Source organism: Lethenteron reissneri, chromosome 47 (genome assembly GCF_015708825.2).
Source record: "Lethenteron reissneri isolate LAM-NWPU_2019-01 chromosome 47, ASM1570882v1, whole genome shotgun sequence".
NCBI classification, from domain to species: Eukaryota; Metazoa; Chordata; class Hyperoartia; order Petromyzontiformes; family Petromyzontidae; genus Lethenteron; species Lethenteron reissneri.
The window spans coordinates 10,855,046-10,874,353 of NC_083825.1; the positions used below are offsets into that span (position 1 = coordinate 10,855,046).

The 19,308-nt window shown below is 54.7% G+C and overlaps 2 protein-coding genes across 9 annotated transcripts in view; both read right to left on the reverse strand.

Annotated features, from left to right (window-relative positions):
* LOC133354557 (mucin-19-like) overlaps positions 1–19,308 on the reverse strand; it is a 246,981-nt gene that overhangs the window by 62,076 nt on the left and 165,597 nt on the right. For all 8 annotated transcript variants that reach the window (XM_061571483.1, XM_061571484.1, XM_061571489.1 and 5 more), the window contains 3 exons: positions 15,509–15,687; positions 11,089–11,181; positions 221–355 (listed from right to left, as the gene is read on the reverse strand). In XM_061571483.1, the coding sequence (XP_061427467.1) occupies positions 221–355; positions 11,089–11,181; positions 15,509–15,685 (405 nt within the window). In that variant the 5' untranslated portion in view covers positions 15,686–15,687. The remainder of the gene's footprint in view (positions 1–220; positions 356–11,088; positions 11,182–15,508; positions 15,688–19,308) is intronic.
* LOC133354477 (uncharacterized) lies at positions 2,406–9,483 on the reverse strand. Its single transcript, XM_061571331.1, has 2 exons — positions 7,622–9,483; positions 2,406–3,816 (listed from the first exon to the last, which is right to left on the reverse strand). The coding sequence occupies exons 1-2, from the start codon at positions 8,939–8,941 to the stop codon at positions 3,802–3,804; spliced, it is 1,335 nt and encodes a 444-aa protein (XP_061427315.1). The 5' UTR covers positions 8,942–9,483; the 3' UTR covers positions 2,406–3,801.

Below are 19,308 nucleotides of genomic sequence, written 5' to 3' on the forward strand. Positions count from 1 at the left end.
CCAGATCGAGTGGCCGACGGAGAGCACTGCGCAGGACAGGCGATGGGGCCGTGGCCCAGCTCGGCCACCCACGCGCACGTCGGCACGGGAGCGGTGGCCGTCGCCGATGACCCGGTGTGACCTCCCGGGTGCTCTGCCGTCTCTCTCGTCAAGTCAGGGGGAGCGAGGCGGGGGGAGCGAGGCGGGGGGAGCGAGGCGGGGGGAGCGAGTGGGGACTCACGAAGCACTCGGCCGCGTCCTCCATGAGGCCCAGCTGGAAGCGGTCCTCGTCCTTGAACGTCTCGGCGAGCGCCGAGCGCAGCGCGTCCGAGTGCAGCGCCTTCTTCTCGCTGTACTCAAACTGGCTGAACATGGACTGGGGGAGCACACGTGTGTGCGTGTGTGTGTGGCATTGCGCGTGTTTGTGAGTGTGTACGTGTGTGTGCGTACGTGTGAGCGTGTGTGTGTGCGTACGTGTGTGCGAGAGTGGTGGGTGGGGAGAGCAGTGTTTCAGCGGTTAGTGACGATCCGAGTTTGACCCCTGACCCACGCGCACCACCGACGGTGGCAAATGTGAATGGAACAAGGTTTAGGGCCTCAGGACAACTCGATCTGAACTGCGTGGCCGGCGCATTGTCACGAACATCAGCACTAGAAAGACCGAGGCATACTTCTCGCTGTACCAGTCCTCGGTCAACGCGTGTTCACACGACGCGCTTTCACGATAACGGGAATGTGTGCAGGGTTCTTACGTAATGTTGCGCAACTTACAAACAAGGTGAGCAAGGCAAGTGACAGACAGAGACAGGAAAATGTACAGAGAGACGACGTCTACGCCGTGGGAAGGGAAGGCAGGCAGACAGGCAGACGGAAAAAGAGACTGGTATGTGGATGGTCAGACAAATTTTGAGACAAGCTGAGAAAGACGACAACAGACGGACCCATAGATAGACCAAGACAAAGCTCCCCCATACAGCCTTTACCAGACTGTTGTGGCAAGCGCTGTTAAACACGGACACAATATAGATAAACCCACAAAGAGACAGTGTAATAGCCATGGAGACACAGGGAGGAGGAGAGGTAGAGAGATAAAGACTAACAGAGGGAACAAGGAGGTAACGAGGCAGAGATGTTTGCGGAAATCCAAGGACGGAGAAAACACAGGAGAGACGCGCCCCAAGCGTGCAGAAAAAACCGGAGGCAAAGACCCCCGTGGCTGGCTGGCTCTGGCAGAGGGAAGTTGAGCACTCAGCATGGGCACTCGCATCGATGACCCGGAGCGCAGAGCAATATCCTCCGGAGTGCACCAAGGCTACAGAGCGTGCCGCATTTCAGCCAAGACGTGAACAAAGCGCGACCCTGGCTGCCGCGTCGGCACTTCGGGTGTCCTTGGTGCCACTGATAGCAGCAGCGGCAGGTGCATTAACTCACACGTCTCGCCCCGCGTCCCTCCGCAGCTCAGAGCCATCATTTTCCCCTGCTAAATCAATCACCCCGTGTGGGGAAGCACACACACACACAGTGTGCCCTCCCGTGCTAGAGGGCTTGACAAATGCTGTAAATATCTGACGGGCACCGCGGCAGAGTGATCGCAAGATCGCGAGAGTTCAAACTCCGGTCGGGTGTTGACTCAGACCCATCATATCTCGAGGGTCATCATCATCATAACCACCCATGATCAATCCAGTGCTGGATGAAGGTCTCCTCTGAAGCCCTCCATCCCTTCACTGCCACTCGGTGGCTATTCTTGACCACTATTCCTTATTCTTGCCTCCGAGGCAGTACAATCGGTACCACTGTGTACAAACTCACCAGTGCATCTTCACCCACTGACAAGACTGATCGCTGCCATGGAATCGGGGAAGTGCCACCGAGTGATATGACCGCTACCCCACGTTGGGTTGTGCACAATCTCCGAGGGACACTCGAATCCGAACGATGCTGACCAATTCCGGGCGACTGCGAAATCCAACTCCCCGCGTGGCTGAATTAACGGAGGAGGCTGCGAGTGGGGGGTTGGGGGGTTGGGGTCGTCCGAGGAGTTCGCTCGGCGCCGGGCGCGCACGAACGGCACGAGCCGCCGAGCTCGGGGCAGCGCGGGGGACGCGAGCGATGAACGGCGCTCGCCCCGCGGCGCCTCGATCGCGAGTGAGTAACGGCGCGGTTCGGCGCGCCGACTCTCCACACTGCCGTACCTCTTCAAACTGTTTTGGGAACGGGGTTGTTTTTTTGCTTTCTTGCGGGGGTTGGGGGAGGCGACGGCGGTTCTTTTACGGGAAGACTGATAGGTTCTTTCCGCCCGGTGATGGGTGCTCATTTCAAGAGGTCAAAGGCCAACAAAGGATGAAACTCACAATGGCCGTTGTCCCCGCCCCACCTCTCTCCCACCCACTCCCTCAGCCCCCCTCCATAAATGTGTAGTAAGTAGCAGAGGAGACGATGTCGAAGTTGAGACACACTGTTTATTAACTCCGGGACAGATACAATAGTTGAAGGGGTATCGGCCCCTTCACCCGTACTATGGGAAACCCACCCTAGTACTAAGCCCTCTGTCCTGTCCCCCAGTCCTCCTCTACTGGGCTACGGGAGGCTGACTGATCTGGCCCTGGCAAGCACAGATCTCGGCACCAGCTAACCAGCCTTGCCCTGACAAGGGCAGCGGTCTGGAAGCTCCTGGGCCGCGCCACTGGCTTACCCGGCTCGGCCCTTATAAGGACGGCGAGACCGGGGAGTCCCAGGGCCTAATCTCCGAGTCTTGGATCTTCACTGGTCAGCTTCGTGTCGAACTCCCCTCGAGCTCTTTGGGTTCCACCTTTTATAGGGATCGCCTCCGAGGGCTGGGGCGTGGGCAATAACTGATGCGGACGTCGGTGTGACCACCCGTGTATGTGAGTGCCGACAGCCCTGTGTTTGTTGTCCGCTGTTCCTCCCGTAATAACCCCTACATCACCCCCCCCTGTACAGCTCGCAGCCGTCCCGGCTGCAACAATCCCTCAACCCCCAAGAATAAAGATTAACACCGTCAATACACGTGTGCCTCGTAACAGTAACAATAACAAGAACAAGCGTAACATCAACCGATGGTTCCCTATATAACAAAAAAAAAACCCTCACGCAGAACCGCAATACATATACAGAACGGTATACCAGCACATGCAATCAGCATATCGCGATCACACGCGTACATCGAAACACAATAGCAAGCAAATCTGCAGGCGACCAACACACCATCAATCCCGACGCAACTGTGCAACCGCAACACAATTATTCTCTGTCATGCAACGACAGCATCGCACACCGCACCTCGCGGCACAATACAGCCCAAAAAAAAACATTTTTTTTTTCTCTTTTTTTCCAATTAAGCCCATCGCGCACGGTAACCCACGAGATGGTGCAGTACAGGGTACCCGACGCTCCCACGTTAATAATTAACTATACCATCAAGATGACAACACCACGCAGCAGCGCACACACTCCCTTTGAAACTCAGCAACCACAGCAGACTCTCCGTCCATTCCCAACACACGCACACACTTACATGGACGGCAAGCAACAAGCAGATAGCGTGGTCATCGTTATTTCACACACATACAACCAAAAAAACATATATACAATGAGCGGGTTCCGCAGCAACGGAACACGCGCGGTAAGCTAATCATAACAACCGGCGCGTTTTGGCGCGAGTCCGTGCAGCGGGCCCGTCACAAGGGGCCGGCTTGGTAGAGTCGGTGGCAGGTGTCGCATCAGCAGGTGCCTGGTCGTCCGATTTCCCGGACGTGCCAGCGCCGCCCCCCACGGGGGAGGCTGGCAGCCCAGAGGGCTTCAGTCCTGGGGCTCCTGAAGACGGGACAGTCATTAGTGGATCAGAGGCTGGCATCGATCCCGCCCCCCCGGAGTCAGAGGACTCCCCACATGTTCGGCCATTTTCGTGGGAGGAAGCGTGCGGAGCAAAAAATGGCTTTAACCGTGAAGGGTGTACAAACCACCGACGCTTCCCCCACTTAATTCGCACACATTGAGGCCGCACAACCTGCACAATTTCAACGGGGCCCCTCCATGGTCGCAACAACTTAGCCGAGGTGGCCAATGGCACCTGGGGGCAGTGCAACCATGCTCGGTCGCCCGGGTGCCATTCGTGCGTGTGAGTCCGGCGCGACCGCAACCTCTCGTTTTGTTTTTGGCGGGAGTCAGAGTTTTGCATGGCCGCCTGCCGTGCCTCCGCCAAGCGAAGGATGTTGAATTTAACATGGTCGGCGATTTTCGACTTAGCATGAGGCGCGGCAATCGCCAGCTGAGTCGCGACAGGCGGGTCAACCTCGCGACCATACATCAAAAAAAATGGCGAGAAACCGGTCGCCGCGTGAGGAGCCATCCTGTATGCCGCCAGGACTCCCCCGATCCGTAGATCCCAATCGTTCTGGGACTCAGATACCTGGTGGGATAGCATGGACGTAAGAGTCCTATGCAAGCGTTCCACCATCCCATCCGTCTGTGGGTGGTAAGGCGAGGTACGAACTTTCTTCGTACCCAGAAGGCCACATACCTCGTGTAAGAGGGTACTAGTGAAATTTTTTCCCTGATCGGTCAACAACCGTTCCGGAGCGCCCTTGTCGAGGACGTAGCCCTGAACAAAAGCCTCCGCAACGGCCGCTGCGGACTGGTTGGCGAGGGGCCAAGCCATAGGCCATCGCGTGAAATATTCCACGCCAACCAGCAGGTACTTATTACCCCTCGGCGTGGAAGGAAACGGTCCCAAAATATCAAGGGCGACCAGCTCGTTAACCCGGGTGACCGAAATGGACTGGAGCGGTGGACTGGCTCCCTTCGCCGGCGGCTTCCGTTGTGCACACTGGGTACAGGACCGCAGCAGATCGTCCACGTCTCTTGCCATGCCCGGCCAAAAGTAATTAAGCTGGAGCGTGGCAAGTGTTTTGAGGGTACCCAGGTGCAGGAGCCGTTCATGAGCAGCCCATACAGCCCTACCCCTCAACGTGGAAGGCACCACCAGCCTGTGACGGCGGATTGTCGCGTCCCAATGCATGAGTACGCCCTGGCACCACCCCCATGAGTCAACGCCCGACTTCCCTGGACCCGATCCTTCCGCGCGACGTCGTAGTGCCAGGAGGGTCGCATCCTCCATTTGGAGGCGGCCCCACTCAGCACTCGACAAGCCAAGTAGGGAATCACTCCCACCCTCCGAAATAGGACCAGCGTCCGAAGGAGAATCAACTGCGGCCGCAAGAACCCGATCCTGACCGTCACTTGCCGATTTGCAACGGCCCGAACCCAAGAAACAAGTGCAATCCGGGGCGATCGGCAGGCGTGATAGGGCATCGGCATTGGTGTGGCGAATCCCCTTCCGGTAAGTTGTTTCAAAATCGAAATCCTGCATGATCTCGAGCCATCGGGACAACTGCCCCGATGGCTGGTTAATTCGTAGGGCATACTGCAATGCCGCATGATCTGTACGGACGGTGAAATGCCGGCCGTACAGATATGGCCGGTACTGTTGGATAAAGAACACGATAGCCAACAGTTCGCGGCGGGTGACGCAGTACCGCTGCTCGGCCGGGGACAGTACTCTACTACCATAAGCCACAACGCGCTCCACGCCACCCACAATTTGTGACAGCACGCCTCCAATCCCGGTATTGCTTGCGTCCGTGTCGAGCACGAACGGCATGGAAAAATCGGGGTAGCTTAACGGCGGGGCCCCCACCAGGGCATCCCGAAGAGAGACAAAAGCGGCGTTCTCCACCGGCCCCCAATGAAATTTGACCCCTTTTGACGTCAAGGCATGTAGTGGCTTAGCGATGGAAGCAAAGTCCGCAACAAACCGACGGTAATATGAAGCAAAGCCGATGAAGCTTCTAACCTCCCCCACCGAGGTTGGGGTAGGCCAGGAGCTGACACAACGCGTTTTGGCGGGATCGGTTGAGATACCTGACCGGCCGACGATGTGACCCAAATATTTAACAGATTCGCGCAGCAAATGGCACTTTTGTGGCTTGAATTTCAAATTCGCAGCGCGCATCTTGAGAAAAACGGCCCGAAGCCTATCAAGGTGTTCCTCGAACGTCTTACTGAATACGATAACGTCATCCAGGTAAATCAAACACACCTCCCATTGCAAGCCAGCGAGGACCAATTCCATCAGGCGCTGGAACGTCGCGGGAGCAGAGTGTAATCCCATGGGTAAGCGATTGAATTGGAAGAGGCCGTGCGGCGTTCGGAAAGCAGTTTTGGGTCTAGATTCGTCGTCCAAGGGAAGTTGCCAAAATCCTGAGAGCAAATCCAAAGTGGAAAAGAATCGCGATCCCGCGAGGGCATCCAGCGATTCGTCCATTCGAGGAAGCGGATAAGCATCGGCCACCGAGATCTTATTTAATCGCCGGAAATCAACGCAGAACCTTAGGGACCCGTCGTGCTTTTTAACCAACACTATGGGTGCACCCCAAGGGCTGGTTGAGGGAGAAATTATGTCCGATTTCAACATGTCATCTACAGCCGATTTGACATGATCCTTTTCGGCGGGACTTAACCGAAAAGGATTCTGGCGGATAGGAGCGTTGTCACCGGTGTCAATATGGTGGCGTAGCAATTTGGTACATCCGATATCGTATTTGTGTTTACTGAAGACGTCGGAAAATTCTCGCAATAAGGCGCGTAATTTAGCACGTTGTGCGTCGGACAGGTCAGGTGACTCAGCACACAACGCATCCAGCCAACCCTCGTCAGCGTCTGAGGCTAATCGCGTATGAGAATCGGTCGCCACCTGGCCAACGATCGGCGTTTCCGCAGGTACCGGAACCGCATGTGCGAACACGGTACCTTGCGAAACCACTGCCGTCCGTGTCCCGACATTGAGGACCGCGATAAACGGGTCCCCATCCCCTTTAACAATAGTCTGGGCCGTTACCAGATCTGGCCCACTCACCCCGGCTCTAGATGGTCCCAAAATAACGCCTCGGTCAGAGACCCCTTTATCGAACGGACGGCGCAAGCGCAGGGGTACCAACATCTGTGCCCCCGGGGGTACACGCACCGTCCGAGCAACAAGTGCCTTTACCGTAGCACAGGCAACACGCACGGGAGGGGTGGCAGGTAGGAACGTCATGCGTCGGCCTGATGGAAGCTCGATGCATTGCTGGTCAATCAGAATTTTGATGGGCAATTTGGCCAAAAAGTCTGTCCCCAACAGGCACGGAATAGCCAGCGAGGAAGAGACGAACACCGGCCCAGATAGTTTAATGTCCCCTATGGAAATTTGCGCTCGAATTTGACCGATAATACCCAACGAGCCCCCATTTGCAGCGTAAAACGGTATATCGACAGGGAGCAACGGGCGACTCTGAACGGGCAGAATATTATAAATCAAATCCGAAATGATAGTTGCCGAAGCTCCCGTATCGACCAATAACCGTACCTCCACCCCGTCAATATGTCCCGCGACAACGGACGACCCCGCCGATGCAGCCACAACTCGGTGAGCCAACTCGGACCATTGGCCCGGTTGGAGCGCCCTCCCCGACATGCCGCGACCCGACGCACCAGCACCCAACCCCCGAGAATTGTGTGCCAGACCATGTGATAGGAAAGTAGGTGTGTGTGCAGGCCGAACATGTGGGGTGCCATGACTTGCCCGAGGATGTTGCGAAGGCTTGTGAAGAGGGCCGTCCGCAGCTCCAGGTCTCGCACCGCGCTGTCGAGGAGCCCGGCATCCGGACGCCACGTGACCCCGGAGGCCACAATTATAGCAGACGACGAGCGTTCCAGAGGACTTGGGCTGGTCTCGGTGGCTTGGGACGTCACGAGCTGGACGCTCGGCAGATCGCCATCCTGCAGAACGATCCGCAGCGAAGGCTCCCTCCATTTCGGAAGAGGTCGCCGCCACGGTGTGTCGTGCAGCAGCTTTGTTCGCCTTCCTCCGCTGGGAGATGAGATTGGCGTGAATGTGCCTTGCAGCCCGCAGTGATGACATATCCGCATCGTCCTGCGCTAGGATGGTGAAGTCCAGATCGTCAGCCAGCAGCAAAATTTTCTCGGCCACCATCGCATCGATCCCCTCTTCATCCATGCGCGGGAAAGCGTCTTTCGCCAATGACAGCAGGGCCGTGCGATAAGCGAGTGGCGATTCCTTGTCACCCTTCTGCCGCTCATAGAAGAGCTGGCGACAATCAGAAGGCGGCCCATAAACGGTGGCCAGCAGCTGCAGCGCCGACTGAATGGTGGAGCGTGCCGACTTGGGTGCAGCAGTGAGGGTGCCCAGGGCGTCGCCGTCCAATAACGCCGGGAGAGCACACAGCGCCTCGTTGTCCGACCAGCCTGCCATCTCTTGGTGGGCCAAGAACCGGCGCTGGAACCCCCCCCAATCGCCGTCGCTTGCAACAAATACCTGCAGGGCCGGCAGGCGTTGCTGGAATGTCGGCTCCGTCTCCGATCCTCTTGCAGCGTCTCTTGCAGCATCCGTAGCGCGTCCCCGTACTGTATGGTCGGTGCTGGCGTCAGCTGGTGGTGACGTTTCAACCCCTGATAGGCTGCCACCGCGACCCGCCTCCGCCGATGACGTGGCGGCTGCTGGCTGGGCACCGTCTCCCGCGTGACGAGCTGGGACTCCTCCCTCCGCCTCTACTGTCTTCGTGGCGGGATTTTCGAGTCGCCCCGCTGTTGTAAAGGCGGGAGTTTCTGGCGGGCGTTGTCCATCTTCCCGCCGCGTCGCTCCTCCCGGCCCCAGGCGAGTTATTTGTTCCAGCATAGCGGCCGCTGCATACAAGAGCTCCGCCAGCCGCGAGTGAGCCAACGCCAACTCGTCAGTCGACGTCCCGGCCCTCTCCGACGGCCCCGCCGATGCCGGAGCCGGCAGCAGTTGTGCAGGTACGTCGGCGGCGATGTCTTGCACTGCCCCTCCCTCGTCGTCATCCTCTCCTGGGTCTTGGGCACGAGTCTTCCGTCTCGTATCCATGCTTGGACCACTTCTAACACCAGATGTAGTAAGTAGCAGAGGAGACGATGTCGAAGTTGAGACACACTGTTTATTAACTCCGGGACAGATACAATAGTTGAAGGGGTATCGGCCCCTTCACCCGTACTATGGGAAACCCACCCTAGTACTAAGCCCTCTGTCCTGTCCCCCAGTCCTCCTCTACTGGGCTACGGGAGGCTGACTGATCTGGCCCTGGCAAGCACAGATCTCGGCACCAGCTAACCAGCCTTGCCCTGACAAGGGCAGCGGTCTGGAAGCTCCTGGGCCGCGCCACTGGCTTACCCGGCTCGGCCCTTATAAGGACGGCGAGACCGGGGAGTCCCAGGGCCTAATCTCCGAGTCTTGGATCTTCACTGGTCAGCTTCGTGTCGAACTCCCCTCGAGCTCTTTGGGTTCCACCTTTTATAGGGATCGCCTCCGAGGGCTGGGGCGTGGGCAATAACTGATGCGGACGTCGGTGTGACCACCCGTGTATGTGAGTGCCGACAGCCCTGTGTTTGTTGTCCGCTGTTCCTCCCGTAATAACCCCTACAAATGTATTCGTCCGTCCATTTGTAGGAGCTGGCACCAAAAATCTCGACAGCTCAAGCAGTGGGCACCACAGTAGCGAGATGTTAACTACCTTTCCTGGTACACAGGAGGTCGTGGGTTCGATTCCAACCCTGACGCCTGTATATTTGGAGTTTGCATGTTCTGCCTATGGTCACGTGGATTTTTCTCTAGGCTGTCCGGTTTTTCCCTCCATATTTAGAAACATGCGTTTAGAGTACTTGGCTGCTAGAAGTTTCCACGTGGTAAGCCGCTTCGTTGAGCTATCATTTGTAGTCGGGTCGCTTCTGAAAAAGGGCGATACAGCTCAGTGGGCCTTACCAGGTAAAATAAAAAAAAAGATTTCGTTTTGTATTTTTATGGCGATTAGGACGAATGAAAATTCGGCTTTGGTCACTTACGTTAAATAGCGGGTTTCATAATAGACGGACTTATTAAGAGCTGACACTCGGAGACTGCTAACCGGGTCCATGAACCCACAAATCTGTCCCCGCTGAGGGAGACCGACAAATCGATGCCTGGCTGTGGGCCCGGGCATTTAACGATGAAGACGGTGGCTTGGGGGTCACGTGACGTGGCTGTGCGGTGGTATGGCGACTCTTCGGGACAGCCCGCATGTGTGTTTTTGTGTGTGTGGGGAGCGAACGGGAGTGCAACGGTTAGCACGCCACGCCACGAACCCGGCGAGCCGAATTCGATTCCCGCTCATGGCCAACACCAGTGACAATTATCCTAATCGGTCCTGGGCCTCCTCCCCTAGGTCGACTCAGCCTCAATAGAGTACCTAGTGCGATGTGTAAAAACATCGCCACTGGAGAGACAAAGGCGGCTGGACGTGGTGATGGCCACCCACCCTCTCGTGTGCCGTTCCGGCCTTCATAGGTGCTCACTAACAGCACTTGCCCTAACCGTCTATTAAGGATTCATGGGGGATCTTTGTCTTTAGATTTCTGGGCATGGGCCCCAGATGGCATTCAACTCTTCACAAAGAGCATGGCAGTGGCCGCCATGAACATGAACTATATTCTTATTATGATATTGCGCACGGTAGCAGCAGCAAGATGCTCGGGAGGTGAATGCCAACGTCGATGTTTGCCGGCCATGACGAGAGGGCTTCACGATAGAGAGAGAGTTCGTGCCGTTGTGCTGTTCCTCCTCCTGCGTTGAAGGAGCGCAGACTACGGTGGGTTTACTGAATGGGTCCATAGTTTGGGTTGCATAGCTACAATCACACTGCTGTGCCTTGTCTTTAATGTATGTCTATGCATCTCTACGGGTTTGCTACCCAGTTCATAGTTGGGGTTGCATGGCCACAAATGCGCTATTGTCGCTTGCCGCTTTAACTTAACATTTTACGAAGGGGGGGGGGGGGTGTGCATCGGCCTGCTGATGTCAAAGTCTGGAGGTTGCGATGTTTGGGTCTCGGATGACGTGTTAAAGCTGGACATGCGTGAAATATAATAGTATGGAATTGGATCGAAGATAGAAATTTAAATCAATAAAACCAGCGGTCCATTTGAAGCAAGTCCGGTGATGAATTCCGATGAAGTTAGAAGGGGGAATTCACCGAGCCTCACCTTGAGAGCGCAGAATATGCAGGAGTCTCCGAGGCACTTGTGTCCGGACAGCTGGCGGAAGCTCCTCCGGAACACGTCCAACTGCCACAGCACCTGCACCGCCACGCACCGCCACGCACCGCCACGCACACGCGTCACTGCCTCGCCGACACGGCGTGCAAACGGCCGTATCCGCCGAGAATACCCACGGCAAGCAGAATGATTATCTCCCGCGAGTTTGTGCCGCGGGTCTTTTTATATATTTATATATACACGTCAAACCGCTCGGAGGCACCGATCACACTGGTGATCTCCTTGGTCTGACACCCATGCGGACTTGCCTTCCTAGAAAATCTAAAATTTAAGAAGGGAAAAAAACCCCCGATTCTTTACTTATTTTTACTTGTATTTACTACTTACCTTTCTTATGCTATTATTTGCGCACAGTTGCACTTTATTTCCACGCGCGGTTGCGATTTACTTTGCCCAGTCGGCGTTAACCGCCGAGGTCGTAACAGATTTCTTTCTTTATTCCCGTTTGCTGCTCTATGCCCCCTGTATCGCTCGCAATCTACTGTCACGTGCACACCGATGCCTCACTTTGTTGAGGGCGATTATTGGCACGTAAAAGAAAGATTGATTGATTGGTTGCTATCTAATCCTTCGCTGGCCGACAGTTACCAAGGGCCCGCAGTGCGACTGCGGTCGCCAAACCATTGGCCACGGTGGTGACGGCCACTGCCCGATTCGATCTTTCACACAGCTACGGTGGAGCACCGTGTGCCGAAAAAAAACGGTCCAGATTCTGCTTGTATTGAAGCATTCCAAGGAGGACTGGCTGCTGACAAGAGAGGATTTGCGTTGAGAGTATTGTAGGAGCTTGCACCAAAAACAGCTCAAGCAGTGGGAGCCAACAGTGGCGAGATAACTGCCTGGCCTGGTACACAGGAGGTCGTGGGTTCAATCACAACCCTGACGCCCGTATATTTGGAGTTTGCATGTTCTGCCTGGATTTTTCTCGGGTCTGTCCGGTTTTTCCCTCCACATTTAGAAACATGCGTTTAGAGTACTTGGCTGATATAAATTTCCACACGATAAGTAAACTTCGTTTAGATTTTAGTTTTAGTTTAGTTTAGACACTATATGTCGAAACCGGTCCAGAGTTTTATCATACTGTTATCAACGCTGCTGAAATTATGCACTCCGAGAACTCCATGCGGTTGATGGATTGTGTGAAAAATAATCTTATTTTCTTTCATAGAGGAAGCAGATATGTGATGGAGAGACTGTCAGCTAATTTATTTTCCTATTTAAGTCTGTGGGTTTCCATACAAGTATATGGGTTTTGATACAAGTCTATGGGTTTCCATACAAGTCTGTAGGTTTACATACAAGTCTATGGGTTTATATACAAGTCTATGGGTGTCTGCATGAGTCCATGTGTCCATCTGTAAAAGTCTATAACTTTCTCTCTGAACCTATAATTCAAACCACGGACCGCATATTAAATGCCACTGCCCGCTTTGATCACTCGCCGGTGGAATTTCAGACATTCACCGCGAGGCGACTCCTGCAGCCACCCACTGGCTCACTCACCAACTCTCACGTGAACCTATACACGTGACTGACCGACTCCCCAGAAAACCTCCGATGAGCAGGGTTGGCTAGGTACGGTGCGAATGAAGTTCAACACACACACAAACGGGACAAGTCACTAAAATTTACCTGGGTGCTGCGTGCAACCCACTGACCACGCATAGCCCTCTCATCGACACCACTCGTCTTTGAAAATCACTTTCAGAGCCGTGCTTTTATGCCTCACTTAAAATTATCGTCGTAGGTGTATGGGTTCCATTTCAGTCGGATGAGTCTTCTCCGACTCTGTGGAGATCTACGGTCGGTGCGAGTTGGTGGAGAGGCCCCCCGGAGCAGTTCAGGTTCCGCGCGTCGCTGACGTTGGCCGTGACAGAGAATCGACCGCGGGTCGCCGGGTTTACAGCGCTGTCAGTGAACTGCCGTGCCACCGGTTTAACACGAAGGCTTCCGCGACCAATATCATCCATAATAGAGGTTTTGGGTTAGATCGTGTCAATATAAATGCGTCGTTAAACCCGCCACCACCCAACACAGCCAACTAGTAAGGGTTGTCACGTAAACAGAACGTGCCAATTCGTCACTAGTACAGCACACCGGTGTGTTGGAGAGCCAAGCCACAACATTTACAATCTGAGTACGACGTTTTGCCTGGAATTACAACCAGCTTCATCAGGCAAGAGCCAGATTTGTGGAGAAATCCTCCTGTTACATCCTTAAATCGAGGGATAGATGTGACGACATAACTAACCTAAAAACCTACATTATAGTGTGCCACCAGCCCTCTCAATATACAATATGGAAAACAGTGGCAGCAGTATTATTGTTATCATTATGGCATTATAGCTAGCAAGCATTATTATATTCTTGTATATCACCAAATTCAGTTGCTGATTTTAAACATTATTTTAAAATAGTTACACAGATCAGTGCGTGTTAGTACAAAATGTACTCTGTTACTTTAATTGAATTACACTATTTCCACAGCAATATATAAAAATTAATCATCGCAAGGTCTCTGAAGACCTCCGCACAGGGGGCCACGTGTCCCTTCCCTGGGCACGTCAGCAGGCCGCCGCGTGAATCAATCTCTTCGCTCGAGAGCAGGCTGGCTCGGCGGCGAGCGCGACGACCGCTCGAATACCGCACCGGTCTCCAAGTTAATCCTCCCACCGCCGCTAAACCCCCCGGGGGAACCTTTGTGCGCGAAAACTTGCCCAAAGGCATCGGTTCCACGAGAAAGCAGAGCGCCGGGGATGTCATGAAGAACGCGGTGAAGCCATAAACAGATGAGTTATCGCATAAATAGACGCATCAGTTTGCAACATCAGCGACAGCGGGCTTGCTTTAGCAAGGTCGAAGGTCGTTGTCATACAACCTAATTAATCATCTCGTCCCTCGTCGATATTTCCATTTTTTTACAATACCTCCTGCGTGGCCGCATAATTGGACAAGGCTCCTGAATATCTATTCTTTATAAACCTCTTCTATTTTGCTAATGAATATCTATTCCTGGTGAAGGGCTTGATGCTGGGCCTAGAAAGCTCCAGGCTCATAGTGAGAGAGGGCCCGGCGTGAATCCGTGTTCCATCCTCCCGAATTCAAGCGGGCTTCTCAAGTGCAAACGAGTCGATGTGCTCAGGTGTGGTCAAGCACGACGGCAATTATTTGATCGGTCAATCAATTTGCAACGTCCAGCTGCGAAGGCTCCAACCAGTGGTAGCGATGCGACGAACATCCTCTGGGGGCCGTGAAGGAGCGCTGGCGAAGGCGCGAAGTGTCCACACGCGTTTCTAGTTTCACATCCAATGCCTCCTTGTCGAAGACGAGCGAGCCGCGCGAAACGGGAAATTGCGTGCGGGCAGCAAGCAAACATCACCGCGTGTTGCCGGTGGAGTTTGCTTTCCGACACGAGTCCCCACCGTGCTGGCTACGGGAACCGCGGGAGTACACGTCTCATCACTTCGCGACACACGACAGCTGGCACCCGACTGGTGATTCATAATGTCAGAAAGCGAACAATAAACATACGGCACGATAAAAACTGTCTCGTCTCCAAGTCAACGAGAGGTGAATCCCGACAGGGGACTTCAAACAGGGGGGACAGGGTTGGCTGTGTGGAGCTGATTAGACAGCGCTAACAGCAGGGGAGAAGGAGAGACCTCCCATCAAGACGGGGCAGCAGACTGGAGTGGAGGATGCTGCATTTAAAACGCGTGGCCGGCGAGGGCCTCTGATCATTTTGGCCCGACTTTCAGAGGGACAAAATCACAGCCAACAGACGAGCGAGGCGCACGTCCAGTCTGAGGTTCACGCTATTTAATTGAGATTCCGATTTTTCCCCCCATTTCTGTGACTCTGCCAGGCGAGGTAGTTAACATCTCGCCTCTGAGGCGCCCCATGTACCCTTACAGCCGCCTAAGGATACACTTTAAGACAACACTGATGACCCAAGTCTGACACACGCGATATATGAGTGGACAATCGGAATCAGAATATTTATTTATACTGGAGAAATCCATAAGGATGTTACAACAATAGGAGTGCCAAATACGAGAAAGGTAAACAAATCACCCAAACAATGGGCGACGATCACTGGCCACGTTGAAGAAACAAGGCCACCCCCCCCCCCCTGCGTGATGGCCTGGTATCGTTCGGGACAGGAGGGCAGTTTAAATAGTAAGCAGAGTAGTTGCACCAAAAATTATCGGTCTTTCGGAAATTTGTGACGACGGCACCCGACTGGATTATTGTGACGACGGCTTCCTGCCACGGAGACCCGAGACGTGGGGCTGCAGCAGCAGGGGTAACCGGCCTGGGAAAGCCGAGGCGCCTCGCTCCTCCTCACCTGGATGGCGCTGTTGAGGAAGCAGCTGTTCTGGCCGGGCTCGTTGAGGAGGCCCTTGGCGGCCGCCAGCGACGTCACGCTGCCCAGGAGGTGGCCCCTGCGCAGGGTGGAGCCCGCAGGGCGCCCCCCGCCAGGCCGCCCGCCGCCCGGCTGAAAGAGGCTCCGCATCCACGACATGCCTACACACAAACGGCGAGATATTGTAACGGGGCAGGGCAACGCGGCGCAGGGCAACGCGGCGCAGGGCAACGCGGCGCAGGGCAACGCGGCGCGGAGCAATGCAGAATAATTCAACACAGATCCGGCCAGGTGGCTCAGTGGTGGAGCGAGCAGCTTGCACTCAGAAGGTTGAGAGTTCAAATCCCGGTTGGGTTGGGGGTTGACACAGCCCATAAACCCTCTGGGATTGTTAAACTGGCTAACACTTTGTGGGGACGCCAACAACAGTTATCCTATGAATATACTTGCTCCCACCATAGGAATATGGAATTTCAACTGCTGGCTTAGGGCCGCATGATATGGCAGGTACCTTACACCGATTAAAAACAGGGCACTTGAATATTTCAAATTTTTTATGCAACATTTTGACGAAGCGAGACCCCATTCAGATTAATTACTTATGTGGCCAGAAAGACAGGGACACGTGCACATTAGCAAAACAGGTTTTTTTTCTATTCACGGCGGTGAACGTCAAATCCAACCGACTGTGAGACAGTCACGCACACAATGCCATAAGGCCTGCGTATAGAGCACCTCCGATTAGTACGGTTGTCTATGTACGGTGCGAAAGAAGTTCAACATACGTACGTTTTGGAAGCGACCCGACCACAAATGGCAGCTCAACGAAGTGGCTTCGCACTTGGAAATTTATAGCAGCCAAATTCTCTAAATGCATGTTGATTCTAAAGGAGGTCGTGGAATCGAACCCACGACCTCCTTTATATCAGGCGAGGTAGTTAACATCTCACCGCATAATATTTCGGTAACTTTCCAAAACGTTAACCGGGCAATGGTGGGAAATTAATCTTTGGCATTTTTCAGTGTTCAGTGGGCAGATTGCTGAGGCCATCTCAAGCCGCACAGAGGAACGCGGCGTAACTCGACGCTGCACAATACGGCTCCATAACGCCGTCGTCATCGCCACAATGTGCCACAATGCGCCACGACGGCCCGGCACACGCAACAGAACCCCCCCCTCCCCCCCCATTTAGCCTCACGGACCATACTCGCTCGCGAACACCGACTAAGGTGGGCTCGACACGCGAGATGGTGGTGCGGCCAGCACCTTGGCCCCCCGCTGCCTTGTTCTCCCCATGGCTAATTTTTATATTTGCTCGTTTAAGGCCGAGTAGAATGATGGGAGGATCAGGGCAGGTGTAAATAGAGACTGGCACTGATGTTATCAATGGGATCGTAGTGTCGTGCAGGAACAGCTGTGCCACCCCTATTCAAAGACAAAACTCCCCCGTGTAGCCTTAGCAGACTGTTGGGGCCAGTTCTGTTAGCGAGTGGCGCCTTTTAAAGCCAGCACGGCACACGAAGGGGGTTGGTGACCAGTACCATGCCTGGCCGCCTTTGTCTCCCTGTGGTGATGTTTACACACCGCACCGGATAGCGAAATAAGGCTAAGTCGACCTAGGAGAGGTCCATGGCCGGTTCAGATATCACCGACACTGGCCGTGACCGTGAATCTAAGTCGGGTCGCCAGGTTGGTAGCACAGTGCACGTTTACTGCACCTCTGCTCCTTGCTCACACGCCCATACACACACACAACAGCACAATAGAGCGGAATACAACGTGACAATGGACGAGCACAAGTTAATCAATTGAGGCTGAGTCGACCTAGGGGAAGCACAAGACCGGTTCAGGTAATCGTCACCGGTGTTGGCTGGGAGCAGGAATCGAACTCGGGCCGCCGGGTTCGCAGTGCAGCGCACTAACACTACCACTCCCCACACTGCCATGTGGAAACACGTGTTCTCATTCAATATTATGTTTTCATTCGTATATACTAAATATCCTCTCTTGAAGCTACAAGTTCATAACATTTTCCGTGGGTCTATCCGTCTATATGATCTACATGCCTGCATGCACCTTTACATCCATCTCTACACAGGTTTGGGTTTCATGTCCAGGAGCTGCAGTCATCAGTGGCGAGTGATGTCTGCACTGGACACTTCCTTCACCAACCCACACTGATGACCAGAGTGGTGAAGTACGGTCAAATGATCGCCAATGGCCGACAGCAGATCAACATCAGGCTGTACACGTACAATGTACACACATACACCCCCCGTGTAGCCTTCATCAGACTGCTGGGGCAATGATGTTTGTGAGCACCCAACGAAGGCCGCAACGGCACACGAGGGGTAGGTGGCCAACACCACGCCTTCCAAACACCACATCCACTCTCTGTTCCACCTACAACAACACACCCTAGGTCAATCCCTCAAATGTAAACAAAACAAGACCATCTTGACATTCATCGCCAAACTATCACGAGTTTTCACAGTAAGGAAATGAGCACCAGGTACTCATTTACGGCCGAGTCGACCTAGGAGATGCACGTGACCATTTCAGATATTCGTCGTCACCGAGCGGGAATTGAACTCGGGTCGCCAGGTGAATGGCACAGCGCGCCAATCACTGCGCCGCCGCTCTCCACGTACGTACAGCAGCGGCTGCGAGCACCGGGAGAGTAAACGCACACCAGCACACGGCTCACGAGCGCGCGTGCCGGGCGAGAGAGAAAGTGACACAGAGACAAAGTGACACAGAGTGAGAGGGAGAATCATGCCGAGAGAGGGAGAGCGCAACGCAGAGCGACAGAGAGAAAGTGACGGAGAGATGAAGAGCTAAACATAGAGAGAGCGACAGAGAGAGCGACGCAGTGGGAGAACAAGTGGCATGGAGAGAGAGCGACACGGCGAGAGAGAGCGACACAGAAAGACACGGTGGCAAAGCGTAATGGAGAGTGCGATTGGCACGGAGAAGCGAGCGAGCGACACAGAAGAGAATGAACGCAGAAACTCACGGTGGCAGGGGGGCGGGGGGGGGGGGCATGCGGACGGCACGGCGCCACGAGCGATGAGGGGGGCACCAACCCGAGGCTGACCACACAGGCACTGGCACCACGAGAAGTTCGAGGGACGGACTGACGGACGCACACACTGAGGGACGCACACACTGACGCACATGTCCGTCCGTGCGTTGCTTGCGCGTCGACGAAAAATGCAGGTTCTCGAAATAGCAACGACGGAAGAAGGCCGGCGGTCAGGACGTGGAAGGCTCACGCGGCACAGCAGATGGGCACGTCCATTACACGCACACACACGCACACACACGCACACGCACGCACGCACACGCACGCACACGCACGCACACGCACGCACACGCACGCACGCACGCACACGCACACCACGCTTTGTTGAGCAGATCCCGCGCTCATCGGGGCACCCTGGGATTGTGTTTCACTGAGACGGCGCGCCACTCGCTCACAACCTCGGTGGACTTCACGCTAACAGCCACAACGGTGAATATAAAGTGACGGCGGCAACGCGACCGCCGCAGGACGCGATTCAGTTCCGACTCAGAGAGCCGATTCATTTTTCAACGTTGTTTGGGATTTCCCCCCCCCCACCTCCCCAACGAATCCTCTGGACGCGATGTTTTAGTTACGAGGACGCTGCCTTCGTTGGGTCGACGGCTCACAATGGCGTTGGTGTGACCCCGTGCTCGGCCTTTTCACGCGAAGGAGAACCAACAGGTTCAAATGCCTCCACCTGTGATTCAACCGCTC